Source organism: Cervus elaphus, chromosome 8 (genome assembly GCF_910594005.1).
Source record: "Cervus elaphus chromosome 8, mCerEla1.1, whole genome shotgun sequence".
NCBI classification, from domain to species: domain Eukaryota; kingdom Metazoa; phylum Chordata; class Mammalia; order Artiodactyla; family Cervidae; genus Cervus; species Cervus elaphus.
The window spans coordinates 36,163,623-36,183,404 of NC_057822.1; the positions used below are offsets into that span (position 1 = coordinate 36,163,623).

General features: G+C 41.5%; 1 protein-coding gene across 3 annotated transcripts in view; it reads left to right on the plus strand.

Moving 5' to 3' along the window:
- LANCL1 (LanC like 1) overlaps window positions 1-19,782 on the plus strand; it is a 47,564-nt gene that overhangs the window by 19,287 nt on the left and 8,495 nt on the right. For all 3 annotated transcript variants that reach the window (XM_043910160.1, XM_043910161.1, XM_043910162.1), the window contains exons 4-7: window positions 2,246-2,453; window positions 13,044-13,179; window positions 13,708-13,854; window positions 16,948-17,130. In XM_043910160.1, coding sequence (XP_043766095.1) covers window positions 2,246-2,453; window positions 13,044-13,179; window positions 13,708-13,854; window positions 16,948-17,130 — 674 coding nt within the window. The remainder of the gene's footprint in view (window positions 1-2,245; window positions 2,454-13,043; window positions 13,180-13,707; window positions 13,855-16,947; window positions 17,131-19,782) is intronic.

Below are 19,782 nucleotides of genomic sequence, written 5' to 3' on the forward strand. Positions count from 1 at the left end.
AGATTTTTCTAATTGGCAGTAGCACTCCTCACTCGAAACCCTTCTCTTCCTTCAGTGTCTCATAGCAGGGAAGAAGGTAGGTAGTGTAAACTATAAACCTGCAGAAGATTGCTTAATCAAAATATGTGGACACAGAGGCCCAGAATGAAAACACAGAAATAGAACCTGAAGCTGTGGAAAGCTAATTTTCTGCTGATCAAAAAGAAATAAAAAAAATTTCCATCTAAGTGAAGTATCATGAGACTTGTAAATAATTACATTTTTTCACGAGAAATGCATCAGACTTTAAAATTGCACACACCTTTAATGAGTTTTGTTTGTTAAATGTTTAGTCCAAAAGGAATTGTTGATAATGAGAGACAAAGGTCTGAAAAGGAAAACAATCATCGGGCTTGTATTTAATCACTTTTTATTTTCTTGGACCTCAGTCATGTCATTATCTGGCTTTGGTGCCTACATAACTTAATTAGGGGAGTTCAGGCAGTGATGGGAACAGGAGGGCAAAATCAAAGAGTAACAGTTTAAACAGATTGTCTGCAGACGCCTGGTATGGATGGAGATGAAGCCTATTAAGAACCTAATTCTAGAAGAAGCTCTTGACGTTGATCATTTGTGAAAAGGAGAATTTTTTTTTCTAACCCACATGCATGGCTTTGTACACTTATGTCTATAAACCTTAAGTATTGGTATGTCTGATCAGCAGCTTATGGAATTACTAACACCAGGCCACTTTGAAAGAGCAGACAAGGTTATTAACTTTGGCAGGAAATGAAAATTTGGCCTTAATATACATGCGAAATTGAATTGTCTGTAGCACAAAGCTTTGGAGGTTACCCATGCAAAATGAGAAAACTATCTAAATTTAAAATTGTCCTCAGTACAGTGAAAAGTAATTTTGCAAACTGCATTTTTACAGCCCCGAAATCCATGAAGAGATTGGCTCTATTAATTTAGATTTAAACAGAGGCTCTGTATCTTCTAAAAATGGTAAATGAGATGGAAAATGTACTTTAAGGGAAGAAATGAGTTTCTGGAAATGCTGCAGGCAGGCAGGCTCTCTACCCCACCACTCTGAGTCTGCCCTGAGACCAGTCGGCTTCCGAGAAAAGGCTCTATCTACTGTGACAGGCATTTGGAATGTGGACATGCACACAAGGCCTCAATTACATGTAGCAACCTTCAAGAGCAGGATAAGAAGCAAATCAAAGCCCAAAGCAAAAGTTATTGGCAGCTTTTCTAGTATAGTTCCTAAAGTGGCTGGGTCTTCAACAGGGTTAAAAAAAAAATTGAGAAACTGAATTTATTTTCTTAGATCTCAAATAGCTTAATAGTTTTCATATAATCCCTGCCTGGAACGGTACTGGGATGGAGGATTTGATTATTACTCTACCTACCTTCTCATGCAAAACATGATCTTCTATACAAAGAAAAATTGAGTTTTTCATTCCCCAGTCTTTGAATTTTTTTCAGCTCATAAGAACAAACATTTCTTGTTTATTATTAAGTAAATTGTTATTTGTAAAATAGATAGGTGATGATTTATTATACCAAAAATTGGTGACGTATAATTTTTGTCATCAAAAACAATACTATCAGCGGCTTCCCTGGTGACTCGGTGTTAAAGAATCCACCTGCCAATGCAGGAGACACAGGTTTCAACCCTGATCCGGGACGATCCCACATGCCGTGGGGCAAGTAAGCCCCTGCACCACAACCCTTTAGCCTGTGCTCCAGAGCCGGGGGGCCACAGCTGCTGAGCCCACGTGCCGCGACCACTGAACCTCACGTGGCCTGAAGTCCCCGCTTCGCAGCACAAGAAGCCACCACCATGAGAAGGCTGTGCACCGCAGCTAGAGAGTAGCCCCTGCTCGCCGCAGCTAGAGAACAGCCCATGCGGCAGTGAAGACCCATGACAGCCAAAAATAAATAAAATAGGAGGACTCTCAAAAGAAAAGAACACAATAGCTGGAGCGTAACAAGGATTCGTAGTAAACTTGGGTTTAGCGTTCTTAGAGTTCCTATTTTAATTTTGAGTTGATGAGGAAACTGAGAAAAAGTGAGTATTTTCCTTAGAGCTACTTAGTAATAAAGCTGAGTCTAGAACTAAGGTCATCTGAACTTTAGATAATTTACATGTTTGCTGTTAGCTTATCAAAAATCAACAGTGCTGAGTAGACAATACCCCAGAACAATACAGTCAACTGCCCTTTCCTTATCTGTACATGATTTTCTTTTTGCTTTTCAGGTATTGCTGTGCTTTACTTACATCTCTACGATGTGTTCGGGGACCCTGCCTACCTACAGATGGCACATGGCTACGTAAAGCAGAGTCTGAACTCTTTGAGCAAGCACTCCATAACCTTCCTCTGCGGGGACGGGGGCCCCCTGGCGGCCGCTGCTGTGGTGCATCACAAGATGAACAACGAGAAGCAGGCGGAAGAGTGCATCACCCGGTACTCATGTTTCTTTTTGAGAATTACTATCTACACGTTTTGCCTTAACTCCGTGTGTGTTAGCAGAAGAACGTTTTATTGAATTTACTTTTCTCTCAGCAGTAAATCTTACTGCTGTCATTTGATCAAGTCTCACATTATTCCTGAGTTGTAGTTAAGGAACAACCATTGTAATCCTTATTTATTGCAAGATGTAATGACACTGACATGTTCCAGATCAAACCTCAGTTCCTTAAGGTAAATGGGATCAAAAGCCTAGTCATGTGATTACTAGTCCAGGGTGCTATCCAGGATCAATAATTCGAAGAAATGTGGTGCATGTGCTGTAGTGGGCGGAAGAGGCCTCCCGAGGGATCACAGAGCCAAAATGGCTCTTACAGAACTAATGACTTGCAAATCCAGTTTCATTTTAATATAAATCAGGGCAGCCCCGAGAAGCTTGTGAATAATGAAGAATTATGAAACTTTTATACTAACAAACTACAGTTTTTGCTTTAGTAAAGTTTGTTGAACACTTTCAGAATTCTACTAAGAAATCTGTCTGCCTTGCAACTCTGCATGCCGTACTGTTAAAGTGAAAGTCACTCAGTCATGTCTGACTCTTGGAGACCCCAGGGACTGTAGTCCATGGAATTCTCCAGGCCAGAATACTGGAGTGGGTAGCCTCGCCCTTCTCCAGGGGATCTTCCCAACCCAGGGATCGAACCCAGGTGTCCCACATTGCAGGCGGATTCTTTACCTGCTGAGCCACCAGGGAAGCCCAGGAATACTGGAGTGGGTAGCCTACCCCTTCTCCAGGAGTCTTCCTGACCCAGGAATCGAACCAGGGTCTCCTGCATTGCAGGCGGATTCTTTACCAGCTGAGCTACCAGGGAATCCCAAGGCTCCCCCTAAATATTCTTACACACAGAGAGTTGCAATTCCAGCAGAGGTTTTTGTTTTGTTGTTTAACAGACCTGACTTTTCAGAGCAGTTTTCAGTTCCCAACAAAACTGAGAGGAAGGTACAGAAACTTCCCCTACATCCCCTGGTCTGTACATGCATAGCACCACCGCTCCCCCACCCCCACCATTATCAACATCCCCCACAGAGTACGCTAGCCACAGTTGATGAACCTGTGTTGACACGTCATATCACCCAAAGTCTGTAGTTCACTCTTGGCTTTGTACATTTTATGGGATTGGATAAGCGTATAATGACAGGTATACATCGTTACAGTATCATACAGAGTAGTTTCACTGCTCTTGAAATCCTCTGTGCTGTGCTTATTAATCTCTCCTCCCTTCTTCCTATTGTTCTTTTTACCATCTCCATTGTTTTGCCTTTTCCAGAATGTCATAGAGTTGGAATCGTATAGTATATAGCGTTTTCAGATTGGCTCCTTTCATGGGTAGTATGCATTTAGATTTCTCCATGTCTGTTCATGGCTCCATAGCTCTTATTTGTAGCACCGAATAATATTCCACTGTCTAAAGGTACCATAGCTTATGTATTCATTCACCTATTGAAGAACACTTTGGTTTCTTTCAAGTTTTACCAACTATAAACAAAGCTGTGAAAAACATTCATATTCAGGTTTTTGTGTGGACATATGTTTCCAGCTCTTTTCAGTAAAATACCGAGGATCATAATTGCTGAATTGTGTGATAAGACTATGTTTCATTTTGGAAAAAACTTAAACTGTCTTCCAGAGTGGCTGTACCATTTTGCATTCCCACCAGCAATGAATAAGAGTTCTTATTGCTCCCATCTTTGTCTGCATTTGGTGTTGTCAGTGTTCCAAATTTTGGCCATGTTAATAGATGTGTACTGGTATCTCATTGTCTTAATTTGCATTTCTGTGATGACATATGTTGAGGGGCATCATTTCATATACTTATTTGCCATTTTTTTTTAATTGGAGGTTAATTACTTTACAGTATTGTAGTGGTTTTTGCCAAACACTGACATGAATCAGCCATGGGAGTACATGTGTCCCCCATCCTGAAGCTCCCTGCCACGTCCCTCCCCATCCCATCCCTCAGGGTCATCCCAGTGCACCATTTTAATATCTTCTCTGGTAAAGGTTTAGCCTGTTTTTCAAGTGGATCCATGATTTTAGTAAGTGATCATCTCTGAACTGACCATGGTTTTTGATTCTCACTCTTCATTCCTATAAATTACTGTTAGAATAGCATTAGTATTTCTGGTTTTATTTGCTGAGGATCCCTCTGCTTTAGAGGTTCGCAAGAAAGTCTCATTCAATGAATCACTCTTAAGTTTCATAAAAATAAATTGTAGTAGCCTTGAAAACTCAGCAGTGGCCACAGGACTGGAAAAGGTAAGTTTTCATTACAATCCCAAAGAAAGGCAATGCCAAAGAACACTTAAACTACTGGACAATTGTACTCATCTCACACACTAGCAAAGTAATGCTCAAAATTCTCCAACCCCGGCTTCAGCAATACATGAACCGTGAACTTTCAGATGTTCAAGCTGGATTTAGAAAAGGCAGAGGAACCAGAGATCTAATTTGCCATTGTCCGTTGGATCATTGAAAAAGCGAGAGAGTTGCAGAAAAACATCTACTTCTGCTTTATTGACTATGCCAAAGCCTTTGACTGTGTGGATCACAACAAACTGGAAAATTCTGAAAGATGGGAATACCAGACCACCCGACCTGCCTCCTGAGAAATCTGTATGGAAGTCAGGAAGCAACAGTTAGAACTGGACATGGAACAATAGATTGGTTCCAGATTGGGAAAGAATACGTCAAGGCTGTATATTTGACACCCTGCTTATTTAACTTACATGCAGAGTACATCATGAGAAACACTGGGCTGGATGAAGCACAAGCTGGACTTAGGTTGCCAGGAGAAATATCAATAACCTCAGATATGCAGATGACACCACCCTTATGGCAGAAAGCGAAGAAGAACTAAAGAGCCTTTTGATGAAAGTGAAAGAGGAGAGTGAAAAAGTTGGCTTAAAACTCGACATTCAGAAAACTACCATCATGGCATCTGGTCCCATTACTTCATGGCAAATAGATGGGGAAACAATGGAAACAGTGACAGACTTTATTTTGGGGGGGATCCAAAATCACTGTAGACAGTGACTGCAGCCATGAAATTAAAAGACGCTTGCTCCTTGGAAGAAAAGTTATGACCAACCTAGATAGCACATTAAAAAGCAGAGACATTGCTTTGCCAACGAAGGTCTGTCTAGTCAAAGCTATGGTTTTTCCAGTAGTCGTGTTGAATGTGAGATTTGGACTGTAAAGAAAGCTGAACGCCAAAGAATTGATGCTTTTGAACTGTGGTGTTGGAGAAGACTCTTGAGAGTCCCTTGGACTGCAAGGAGATCCAACCAGTCCATCCTAAAGGAAATCAGTCCTAAATACTCATTGGAAGGAGTAATGCTGAAGCTGAAACTTCAATACTTTGGCCACCTGATGCAAAGAACTGACTCATTTGAGAAGACCCTGATGCTGGGAAAGATTGAAGGCGGGAGGAGAAGGGTACGGCAGAGGATGAGATGGTTGGATGGCATCACCGACTCAATGGACATGAGTTTGAGTAGACGCTGGGAGTTGGTGATGGACACGGGGGCCTTGTGTGCTGCAGTCCATGGGGTTGCAAGGAGTCGGATACGACTGAGCAACTGAACTGATATTCTCCATATAATGTCAGCCTCTCTCAAAATATGTACAGCCAAATAGTAATAGTTTCATAAATGACGAATGTTATTAGGTATTAAATGAAAACAAGATTTGTGTATTCAGATGCAGTGCGGAAATACTAATTAAAGTTACAGCATGCTTTTACTGGCTTCTCAGAGTCTTCAGTAACTTTTAAACCCAGGGGAAACTCAGCTGACTCTAGGGAGCAGAATTTGCCACACTTGTCTCTTAGGCAACCTCAGGACTTTTTAGGGTCTGTTGTTCTAAGAAACACTCTTTAGGGAACAATACCATTTATTAATATTGGCTTATTATAAAACACTTAGAATAAAATTTGTTTTTTCTTGATACCTTGGTATTAAAAGTGTTATTTATATCATTTTTTGTTTTACAGCATTTCAGCAATACTTTATTTATAGACTTAAGGTTAAAAATATAGAATGCAGGTGTATGATAGAAAAATACCTCTTTTTGGCCTCAGGTTTGGTTTTTTAGATTCCTGAAGTTCATGGCAGACCAAAAAGAAACAGAATTATTTATAAATTACTTTCACATCTCCTCCCTTTTAAGTGAAAAATTTCAAAGTCTTTTCAATTTAACTTCAGGAAATCCAAAATTACTTGATGACATCAGTTATTTAATAAAGGTAGGGCTTCTTAGCTTTGGAATCTTGAGAAACTTAGGGCTTCCAGAGGTATATAGAAAACTCCTAAATTATATTCAGTGTGGAGAGAACATTTATACTTTTCTTGGCGGGGTCTGTGACTCCCCAAAAGGAATGTGTGTACATGTATGTGTTCTTGTTCAAAATTGTCCGGCAGTTGGCTGAGACAAGTGGAGAGAAAGATAGCAAGTAGTGCTAGTTCTTCCCACAGCTTGATTTATACTGTTTTCTCCCTTCCTCCTTCACAGAGATAGTTGGTGCTACTACATGAATAAAGAGCATTGCCCGTTTTGTGCCCAGTTAAGTGACTTACCCTCACACACAACATGCTTTCAGGCTAGTGCTTAGAGTGACGAAGAACTTTGGCTTTCTGGTCAGAAAATGTATACCCTTTCTCTTTTGTAGCGATGAATAAGAAAAGGACTTCTTTTTTAAAAGTTACAAACCTTTTGAGGATAAAAGGCAAAAACTCTTTCTGGTAACACCCTGGGGAAATACTGCTAGGAGTGGAACAGAATTATCCTGTTTTTATGTCTTTATTCTTGCTTCAGTGACATGTCAATGACTTGTCTCTTCTAAAGATCGGTTGCTATTAATATCCACATAGCAAAACAAATAAGTGGAGCTGCAATGATGTGCTTCTGGGTTTGCGAGTTTCTGAAAACACATAAAATAACCATCATGATTGATAAATGCTGTCATTTCTTCATTTTGTCTTAATAATATAGCATCTAAAAGCATGACATTAAAAGACCTAGTTTTAGTAATTGTTTTAGTCTTTCTCTTTCTGACTTTGTTTTTAATTTCTATTGAAGTATAGCATGTGTTAGTCGCTCAGTCATGTCCGACTCTGCGACCCCATGGACTGCAGGCCCACCAGTCTCCTCTGTCCATGGAATTTTCCAGGCGAGGATGTTGGAGTGGGTAGCCACTCCCTTCTCCAGAGGATCTTCCTGACTCATCAATCCTGGGTCTCCAGCATTTGCAGGCAGATTCTTATCGTCTGGGCCACTAGGAAAACGCTTATTGAAGTATACTTGATTTTATACACATATGGGCTTCCCAGGTGGCTCAGTGGTAAAGAATCCTGCTAAGCAGGAGACACAGGTTTAGTCTCTGGATCAGAAAGATCCCCTTGAGAAGGAAATGGCAACTCACTCCAGTATTCTTACCTGGGAAATCCCATGGACAGAGGAACCTGGTGGGCTACAGTCTGGGGTTACAAAAGAGTCAGACATGATTTAGTGATTAAACAATTATATATTAATATATATATATATGAGTTCCCTGTGCTCATAGCATATCCTTATTGATTGCCTATTTTATCTATAGTAATGTTTATATTTTAACCCCATACTCCTAATTAATTCCTCCCCTGACCCTTTCCCCTTTGGTAACCATATGTTTGTTAACTGTGTTTGTGAGACTCTTCCTGTTTTGTAAATAAATTCATTTATGTCATTTTTTTAGATTGCACATATAAGGGCTATCATATGATATTTGTCTTTCTCTGCCCAGCTTACTTCATTTAGTGTGGTAGTCTCTAGGTCCGTCCATGTTGCTGCAGATGGCATTATTTCATTCTTTTCATGGCTGAGTAATATTCCATAATATATATGTCCTACATCTTCTTTATCCATTCATCTATGCCCAGACTCTGAGGTGGCTTCCATGTCTTGGCAATTGTAAATAGTGCTCTATGAACTTAGATGCATGCAACTAATGAGTTTTAACGAATTGAATTCAAATCCATAAAAAAATAAGGTACTTCCTTCTTAAGTACTCATTATAATGAGATGCACTGACCAATACTTTATTTTCAAGTATTTGAAAATAAGTACTTACCATCTACCTTGAACAACCAAATGTTTGGTTGCAAAATAATTGGTATGCTGATTATATATTACTGGTTGCTTGTGGAAGCCACTGGGCTTTCCTCGTGGCTCAAACAGTAAAGAATCTGCTGGCAAAGTGGGAGACCTGGGTTGGATCCCTGGGTTTCGAAGGTCCCCTGGAGAAGGGCATGGCAAGCCACTCCAGTATTCTTGCCTGGAGAATCCCCATGGACAGAGGAGCTTGGTGGGCTACAGTCCATGGGGTCACAAAGAGTCAGACACGACTGAGAGACGCAGCACACACCAGTGGTGATGCAGGTCATGACAACGGCAAATAAAAGAATGGTATTTTCTAATTCACTGGTTCAAACACATTTTATTTAGATGAGAAGTCGTTGGAGTTAATGCAACATGTAGTAATTGTTTTTAGTAACTTCCATAGAGCAGTGTTTATTTAAAAAACTGCTAATCATTTCATTCTTTGAATAGTTCTTTCAATAATACCCTTTACAAAAATGAAAAGTGCTTTTCTATCTCTAAATTCTATACAGTTTGATGCATTTATATTAATACTTTGTAATAAATTCTTATGAAAACTCTGGCATGTTTATTCTGTTTACTACAACAGTTGAGTTTGTATCTAGTTAACAGATTTTAAGTTCTCAACATTACTGTGCTTCCAGTTCTGGTGTGAGGAAAAAAAATAGAATTTTTCTTAATAAATGTTTTTAAATTTTTTAAAATTATTAGAGATTTGTGGGGATGAGGGAGGGTATTAAAGTAGGAAAAAACCACCCTGTAGTTATAGACCAGATAACAGATAACCCTCTTGGCATTGGAGGGGGAAAAAATCAAGCAAGGTATTACGAGAAAATTGAAATCTACCTCTGACCACTGTGTCCATACTACTAATAACCACTGTTCCACTGAGAGTTTAATGCCTGTGTTTGTAATAGAAAAGAAATGCATAAGCCAGCATTTGCATGTTTAACCAATTTGATTGAGATGACTCCATTTGTTCAGGTATAAATATGGAAACATTTAACTTTGTCAGTAACTGCAACTGGCCAAGCTCTTTGAAATCTCTCTTTCCTGTCGGGGAGTAGGTTCCCTTAAGGATGCTTTCCTAACTTTTTCTCAGTTACTGTTTCAGCCCTTTTTACTCACCAAAATCATCGCATTCCTCTGGATGTGCCACAGTTCGCTTATCCACATCACCTACTGACGGACAACTTGGTTGATTCCGAGTTTTGGTAATTATGAGTAAAGCTGCTGTAAACAACAACAAAAAATCAGTTCATTCTGCTTATTAAAGTGTGTCTTCTTCATTTTTAATCCTGAGAGTTCCCCTCCCACCACAGGCTTGTGGAAGTGCTTGGGGAGGGTTCGGGAGAGGAGGGTTGTTTTCTTTTTCGCAAGTACCTTCCCTTCAGAGCTAGGCCTCTCTATCTACTGATGGTGGTAGCAGTTGTTAGGTTCTTGTTTTCCTGTTTGTTTTTGTTGTTTGTTGATGTTGGGAGCCTCCAGAAATTAGAGGTAGGGGGCTGTGCACCCGCTCAGCTATAACCTTCATTTTACCAGAGTAAATGAAGGCACAAGCAGTTAAGCAGACTCTGCATTTATTAGGAAGAAGACCCACGCACACAGTCAGTCCTCTGCCCTGTTCTTGTGGCTCAGATAAAGCCACATCCTCCCTGATTCTTCTTGGATCTTACTCATCAGACGGTGGCTAGAGCCTGTACCATTTCCCAAACATCCCACCCATCTTCACCACTCACTCCACCAATATTTCCTAACATTCTTTACTCCTCATGTTATCAAATCCTCTAGTGTAAATTTTTATAAAGTTATTTGAAGTGCCAGGTATCTCTGAATGTTGATTCCTTACTAAAATACTTCAGTTCACTCACTCACTCATGTCTGACTCTTTGTGAGCCCATGGACTGCAGCACTCCAGGCTTCCCTGTCCATCACCAACTCCCAGAGCTCACTCAAACTCATGTCCATCGAGTCAGTGATGCCATCCAACCATCTCATCCTCTGTCATCCCCTTCTCCTGCCTTCAGTCTTTCCCAGCATCAGGGTCTTTTCCAATGAGTCAGCTCTTTGCATCAGGTGGCCAAAATATTGGAGCTTCAGCATCAGTCCTTCCAATGAATATTCAGAACTGATTTCTGGTTTGATCTCCTTGCAGTCCAAGGGACTCTCAAGACTTCTCCCACACCACAGTTCAAATGCATCAAATTTTTTGGCACTCAGCTTTCTTTATAGAATACTTCAGATATAACCAGTCACTCCAGGGGTATGATTTTTTTGTTACTTCAAATGCTTATTAAACATTTTTAGTAAGTAGACTAAAGTTAGATAATATACATATGCAGGCATAATTTATACTTCACTACTTTAAAAATAAATGTTTAAATTGGAAGGCATCATTCATCTTATAGTTGAGAAATTTAAAGTATAGAGATTAAATAGCATGTTTAGTATCATAAGCTACCTGATGACAAGATCATTTTTTTTTTTTTGGTAAGACTAATGTCCTCTCATTATTCCTCTTTTCCAGAAGTCCCTGACTCTCTCCCTCATGCTTTTTTAGTATACTAAAATCATTTTGTCAAGCTTCATCAAAGCCTAAATCATTTTAATAATTAAAATGGTCTCACATTGAATTTGTAGGATAATTTAGGGATCATTGAAATGTGCTTTCAAAATTTCATGTGATGAAAAATGTAAAATACCAATGACATTTTTCCTAGCTATCATATTTCCTGCCCCCCACCAAAAGAGAAAAAGAAAAAAAAAGTTCATTCTCAGAGTTCAGACTACAAGTATAGTTGCTTCTCTGAGCCGGTATCCCTCTGTGAACTCCACGTACTTCCTGGTTCTCTGGGGCTTCCTGTTTTGATTCTCCGGAAAGAAGTGAGGCTTCGGTCACCCTACTCAGCCACACACGTCCCACGATTGGGCCTGCATCTGGGGGGTCAAGTGATGGGGAGGCTGGAAAGAGAAGTGAGGCGAAGGGCCTCCCGCCCCCTCAACACTCCTGGGGCTACAGCCTCTCCAGTATGCGTGGGCAGGTCCCTCTCAGAGTTCTGGCCCCTGTGGGCTCCCGGTGCCTTCACTTCTGCCAGCATGCGATTCCTGGTGGCCTGGGGAGTGAACAGAAAAATGAAGTGTTTCACCACTCTCTTAAGAGTTCCCTTTCCTCTTCTTTTCTGAGACAGAACTGAAGGGCTTCTTCCAGGACTCTTCCAGCCCACTGATGCCCACTTCCAGGCTTCAGGCAGCCCTGAGTTCAGGCCAGGGAAATACCAGAGGGGAAAATGTGGTAAACTCACCACTGGTTTGGCAGTAGTACTTCAAATTCTGGTCATCCCCATTCTGCTGGCTACTGTTTACCTTTCAGGGTTTTCAAATAGCTTCACACGTTCTCTGTAGGTTCTGGTCCTACATGTGCTGTGAGAGGCAGGATGGCTTATTCTTACTCCATCTCACCTGGGACCAGAACCAAAAATAACTTTTCTGGGGTGGGGGGTGGGGGGCAGCTGAACTGAGTCTATCAATAGGGAACTAATAAATTATAATCATTCGGTGGAATACTATGCACCTGTGATAAAGACAGAGATTATTCAGTGTGTGCTGATCAGGAATGATTGTCCAGATGAATTGTTAAGTAGCTGAGTCACAAAACATTTGGGGAAACATGTTTATAAATAAGTTTATGTATTCTTACCTGTGCATAAAATAATTCTCGGAATACACAAGAAATTGGTAACCAGGGCTGTTTCAAAGGAAAGACTAGATGCCAGGAGACCGAGGAAGCAGGGGGCCTGACTGATCCCTTTGTGCTGTCTGTATGTGTAACTGACGGTGGTAGGTCAGGCTGCTGAGCAAACACTTCAGCCAGGCCAGATGACACGCTCCAGAGGTAAACCAGGAAAGGTGATAACTGGGCTGCCGCAGGCATTTCATGTTATGGAAACACTTCCTCAGACTGAATGTTACCATAGCCAGTAGTTCTTGGCTTCTTGGACGCCAACTGCTGGCCTCCGGGTGTGCTGCCATGAGGGGCTCGGGAAACTGTAGGTGGTCCCAGCCATAATCCTGTGTCCCTGCATTCTTTGAATTTCTTGTTTGTCTGTTCCCTTGTGAACTGAAGAAAAGAAACATAGTTGATGGTTAATCACTGACCCTGACTACTCATTTATGGTCTGGCCCAGCCTACTTAATATTTAGAGTATACTAATGTAAGTTATATGTAAATATACTTAAATATTATTTGATATATTTAATATAAATAATCCCACATATGTGTATATGTATAACTCTATATATTTATGTGTGTATGTTTTAATTGTACCATCTTTAAGTAACTATCTCGACCCAATCCCTTTCACATTATCTTAGGCATGTATTTTTATTCCCAGGCTGATTCACTTAAACAAGATTGATTCCCGTGCTCCAAGTGAAATGCTCTATGGAAGAATGGGCTACATTAGTGCTCTTCTGTTTGTGAATAAGAACTTTGGAGAGGAAAAGATTCCTCAGAGCCATGTTCAGCAGGTACCACGTTTTTATGCTTTCTGGCGTCTTTTTAGGATCCCACTTCCTGTCTGCCTAAACTGTTGGTTTTGTTTTCCTCGTCAGCACATCCCAGGTAGCTGGCCAGGAAGATGTACCTTGACCTCTGAAGGTCAAGCATGACCCCAGCACCACCAGCCTCACGTGGGGTGCTGTGGGAAACTGAAGGGGATGAGTCAGTCAGGAGTCCAGCTGCTCCATCTGAGACTTCAGGGGCCATTCAGAGGAAGATAAGGGCCAGAGCTGACCTCTGAGGTGCAAGTGTTCCTTCTGTACCTGAGGGAGTTTTGCTTTCTTATGAGCTATAGTAAAAAAGAGTTCAAAATCTTCCAGACTCTCCCTCTTTGAGACAGAATAATCCCATGTGCTTCTCTGAGCACAGAGTCAAACTGTGCCCATTCATGGCCACAAGATGATGTCTAACTTGCCGTGTTCCCCAGTACCTGTTAGCAAAAATCCCTTGTCTCCATTCTAATGCTTTCCTTATTCTGGTTGCGTTTCTCTCTGTAGATTTGTGAAACAGTCTTAACTTCTGGAGAAGACCTAGCTAGGAAGAGAAGGTTCACAGGAAAGACTCCACTGATGTATGAATGGTACCAAGAATATTATGTGGGGGCTGCTCATGGCCTGGCAGGAATTTATTACTACCTGATGCAGGTAAGAGGTGGTGATGATGGAACTAGAATGTGGTTCCTACTGTACTGTCTAGGGTGAGAAAACAAGTGCTCTGGCTCAGTTTTTCATAGTCAACGGCTGCCTCACTCTCCTGGTAATTACCTGGCCTAGATAAACAAGAGTAGTGCCTGCCAAGGGCTTCCCAGGTGCCTCAGTGGTAAAGAACCTGCCTGCCAGTGCAGGAGATACAGGTCTGATCCCTGGGTCAGGATTCCCTGGAGAAGGAAATCACAACCCACTGTAGCTTGCCTGGGAGATCCCATGGACAAAGGAGCCTGGCGGGCTACAGTCCCTGGGGTTGCAAAGAGTCAGACACAGTGCAATGACTAAACACCAACAGTGCTTGCCAAAGTGTATCTGAAGTGTGTTAACGTAAAGGCCCTGCGCTTTGAGATGCCGTTTGATTTGTAGGTGCCCACCTCATGCCACTTGTGCAGGCTAAGTGTTTTGACCTGTTCTTCTCTATGAAGTGCCCTCTGCTCTGCTCTGCTGTTTGAGCAGATGCCTTGAATTAGTACTGCTCCTCATTATAAGGCACAGCCCACTGAAAGAAATTCCAGGAGTAAGAACAAAATCACTAGAAAACAAGGAAGGATCTGCTGCCTAAAGCGCAGTTAGAGCACAAAACTAAGGAGCCTTTTCAATGGATTTTGTGTAATTTACCTGAAAAATAGCTGAATATGCCATGTTCCGGGGTTTCCCTGGTAGCTCAACTGGTAAAGAATCTGCCTGCAATGTGGGAGACCCCAGTTTGATTCCTGGGCTGGGAAGATGCCCTGGAGAAGGGATAGGCTACCCACTCCAGTATTCTTGGGCTTCCCCGGTGGCTTAGATGGTGAAGAATCTGCCTACAATGTGGGAGACCTGGGTTGGATCCCTGGTTTGGGAAGATTCCCTGGAGGAGGGCATGGCAGCCCGTTCCAGTATTCCTGCCTGGAGAATCCCATGGACAGAGGGGCCTGGCAGGCTCTCGTCCAAGGGGTTGCAAAGAGTTGGACATGACTGAGCAGCTAAGCACAGCATATGCCATGTTCAACAGTTCTTTGGTGCTAATACTCTTGGGGACATCAGCCAAAGCCAGATAGACCGAGGGCAAATCGAGTATTATAGCAAGCATAACCTGGAAGGGGAGATCAGAAGAGGGCTCCTCATGAGAGCATCATTTCCAGGGGCTTGTCTAACTCTGCTGAAGGAGAAATCGGCACTTGTGCTTAAGAATAAGAATTCATGGCAAAAGAATACTGATTTTTAATGATGGTAAAGGTGCCCCACCTCAATTTCCCAAACTACAGTGTAGCATAACAGAAAATGTTTCATTAATACGTTCAACAAGAGAGCTTGGATATAAATGTCCATAGCTGGTTGAGCAACTGTAATAATGCCAAATCAACCTCACATGTGTCATTTCCGTCTAACTAAACAAGAAAGGCAGAGCTGAAAAATAAAACCTTATTATTGCTTTTGAATGCATAACCATACTTGGAGTGTTACTGGCAGTTAGAGACCAACGGTGACGTTTAGTCTGCACTTCTCAAGTCAGAGTTTTATAATTAGGGGTTGTGACACTTTAAGCTTAAATTCCTTTATTTTTCTGGCACACTTCCCTCACTGACTCTCTATTTCCAGAAGTAAATACAGATTCTTGAAAGTTTTCAGGAAAGAACAACAACCTTGACATGCCAAGGTGAGTTAGTCATACGTGTCAGTGACTGGATGGCCTCATGACCTTTCTTTGAAGCAGATCATCAGGAGGTGTCTTACCCTCTGCTTCTGTGTGTTTGGTTATAATAAGAAATCTGGAAACCCAAGTATTGCATTTTCCATTTGCACATTATTATCTATTTGAAATGATTTAATTTTTAATCCTCAAAGTCCATTCTGATAGGTGCATAAGTATCAACATAAAATGTAGTTTTTAGGCCATTTTGAGAACTTCTGCAAGTTTGAGGAGAATCCAGTCATTCAGCTCTCGCATTTTAAACTGCATGTGAACAATATTCTGTGCATCAAGTGGAATCTGAGTGTGCCTACAGAACTTCATGCATGTTCAGTGTCCACGAAAGCCTTACGGTCGGAATCGTCTCGTTCCCTGCCAGCACTGCCTCCTGCCTGACTTCACAACACTGCCTCCCTCCCACCCCAAATGCCCAGCCCCTGCCTGGCAAAGACAGCACTGAATTCATTGTTTAAAAGACGTACGCAGTACACTGAATTAGGACCAGGACCAAAACTATAAATTATATCAAAAGTAGAGGCTCATACGCCATATGGCACCAAATCCTGTAATTCTGTTCATTATTGTATCTAAATAAGCCTTCATAAGTATCAGTTCCATCTTTTGCAGAAAGACTTAATCTAGAGTCACACCAATTGGGGATTTAGATCCTAGGTCTCCCAACTTGTTAGCATCTTCTTCTGTTGGAAATATCACCCACCAGAACTCTAAATGGGCTTCACTGGTGGCTCAGTCAGTGAAGAATTCGCCCATAATGCAGGAGACTCAGGTTTGATACCTGGGTCGGGAAGATCCCCTGGAGGAGGAAATGACAACCCACTCCAGTATTCTTGCCTGGGAAATCGCATGGACAGAGGGGCCTGATGGGCTACAGTCCACGGGGTCTCAAAGAGTCAAACACAATGTAGCGACTAAACTACCACCTCTACTGCTTTGGATGAAAGTTGTACTTGATTTGTCTAATGCATCTCTTTGTGGTCCTTAAAGTGTGCTTAAGGTACTAAGACCTTAGAAAGCTTCTCTTAGCTCACATTCTTAAGCACTGGCTTTGGAAATTTTTATATGTATCTAGATAAAAATAAATATTGAAAATAATATGTATATAAGGTTCCAGATGTAAACCGATAGCCTAATTTTGGTTTGTGTCAGTAGGTGAAAAAATTGGCTGGAATCCGAAACCATTTAATGACTTCCAATTCATTTTGGTCATCTTTTCCTCTCTTTTTAAACCCATCCCTGAGCAAGTGTCTGACAGGACTGAGTGACTAACAGTTTCACTTTGAGTGTTAAGAAGGACTGTTTGTTTCAGCAAAACTAATAATTCCCATTCTTGTTTTTAGCCCAGCCTTCAAGTGAGCCATGCGAAGCTACATAATTTGGTCAAGCCCAGTGTGGACTATGTCTGCCGACTGAAATTCCCTTCAGGCAACTACCCTCCTTGTGTGGACGACAGCCGTGATCTGCTGGTCCACTGGTGCCATGGTGCCCCCGGGGTAATCTACATGCTCATCCAGGCCTATAAGGTGATGTGAATTTTCTCGTTTTTAGAAACAAGTTAGCAAACAGAATATAAAATTCTATCACCTTAACTAGTTTTCTGTATAATGCTTCAAGGATACATAGACAAACCATTTGTTGGACCTAAACTCACTTGGCTATGTGAATTATAATTCATTCTCACAGTATCCATTTATACCATAGCACACATTATTTCACGGAACGAGGAACCACTTCACTGACGGGTAGAGTAGCCAAGATCTATAATATTAGTGGCAAAGACAAGATAAATATCCCAGGAGCTCAATTAAAAATAGAAAGGATTCTCCCTGGACATTGCTGGTGGCAATATAAAATGGTACAACTACTATAGAAAGCAGTTTGGCAGTTCATCAAAAAATTAAACACAGGATCAAACATATGCTCCAGCAATTCCACTCCTTGGTATATACCCCAAAGAAGTGAAAATGAGGTTTCAAACAGATATATGTACACCAGTGTTCCCTAGCAGCATTGTTCACAGTAGCCAAAAAGTGGAAACAATCCAAGTGTCCATCAGCAGATAAATGGATGGACAAAATAGGGTGTCTACATGCAACAGAATATGATTTATCCCTAAAAAAGAATTAACTTCTGATCCACACTACAACATGCATGAGCCTTGAAAACATGATGCCAAGTGAAACACGCCAGAAACAAAAGGGCAGACCCAGTATGGCTCCACTTACATGCTGTGATGGTTAATGTGAGATATATAAAATAGGCATATTCATAGTGAGAGAGTAGCGTAAAAGTTACGAAGGGCTAGGAGGGTGAGGATGATTACTTCATGGGTACAGAGTTTCTGTTTGGGAAATAGATAAGAGTGATAGCTATATTAATACATCATCAGTTCAGTTCAGTCGCTCAGTCATGTCCAACTCTTTGCAAACCCATGGATTGCAGCACGCCAGCCTTCCTTGTCCATCACCAGCTCCTGGAGCCTACTCAAACTCATGTCCGTCATGTCAGTGATGCCATCCAACCATCTCATCCTCTGTCGTCCCCTTTTCCTCCTGCCTTCAATCTTTCCCAGCATTAGGCTCTTTTCCAGTGAGTTGGTTCTTGGCATCAGGTGGCCAAAGTATTGGGGTTTCTGCTTCAGCATCAGTCCTTCCAATGAATATTCAGGATTGATTGATTCCCTTAGGATGGACTGGTTGGATCTCCTTGCAGTCCAAGGGACTCTCAAGAGTCTTCTCCAATACCACAGTTCAAAAGCATCAATTCTTCGGCACTCAGCTTTCTTGATAGTCCAACTCTCACATCCATATATGACTACTGGAAAAATCGTAGCTTTGACTAGACAGACCTTTGTTGGTAAAGCAATGTCTCTGCTTTCTAATATGCTGTCTAGGTTGGTCATAGCTTTTCTTCCAAGAGGCAAGTGTCTTTTAATTTCATGGCTACAATCACCATCCGCAGTGATTTTGGAGCCCAGAAAAATAAAGCCTCTCAGTGTTTCCATTGCTTCCCTGTCTATTTGCCATGAAGTGATGAGATCAGGTGCCATGATCTTAGTTTTCTGAATGTTGAGCTTTAAGCCAACTTTTTCACTCTGCTCTTTCACTTTCATCAAGAGGCTCTTCAGTTCTTCTTCCCTTTCTGCCATAAGGGTTGTGTCATCTGCATATCTGAGGTTATTGATATTTTTCCCAGCAATCTTGATTCCAGCTTGTGCTTCCTCCAGCCCAGCGTTTCTCATGATGTACTCTGCATATAAGTTAAATAAGCAGGGTGACAATATACAGCCTTGACATACTCCTTTTCCTATTTGGAACCAGTCTGTTGCTTGTTGCTCCATGGTTGCTCCATGTCCAGTTCTAACTGTTGCTTCCTGACCTGCATATAGGTTTCTCAAGAGGCAGGTCAGGTGGTCTGGTATTCCCGTCTCTTTCAAAATTTTCCACAGTTTATTGGGATCCACGCTGTCAAAGGATTTGGCATAGTCAAGAAAGCAGAAATAGATGTTTTTCTGGAACTCTCTTGCTTTTTCAATGATCCAGCAGATGTTGGCAATTTGATCTCTGGTTCCTCTGCCTTTTCTAAAACCAGGTTGAGCATCTGGAAGTTTATGGTTCATGTATTGCTGAAGCCTGGCTTGGAGAATTTTGAGCATCACTTTGCTAGCGTGTGAGATGAGTGCAATCGTGTGGTAGTTTCGAGCATTCTTTGGCATTGCCTTTCTTTGGGATTGGAATGAAAACTGACCTTTTCCAGTCCTGTGGCCACTCTGAGTTTTCCAAATTTGCTGGCATATTGAGTGCAGCACTTTCACAGTGTCATCTTTCAGGATTTGAAATAGCTCAACTGGAATTCCATTACCTCCACTAGCTTTGTTCATAGTGATGCTTCCTAAGGCCCACTTGACTTCGCATTCCAGGATGTCTGACTCTAGGTGAGTGATCACACCATCATTGTTTCTGGGTCATGAAGATCTTTTTTGTACAGTTCTTCTGTGTATTCTTGCCACCTCTTCTTAATATCTTCTGCTTCTGTTCATACCATTTCTGTCCTTTATTGTGTTCAGCTTTGCATGAAATGTTCCCTTGGTATCTCTAATTTTCTTGAAGAAATCTCTAGTCTTTTCCATTCTATTGTTTTCCTTTATTTCTTTGCATTGATCACTGAGGAAGGCT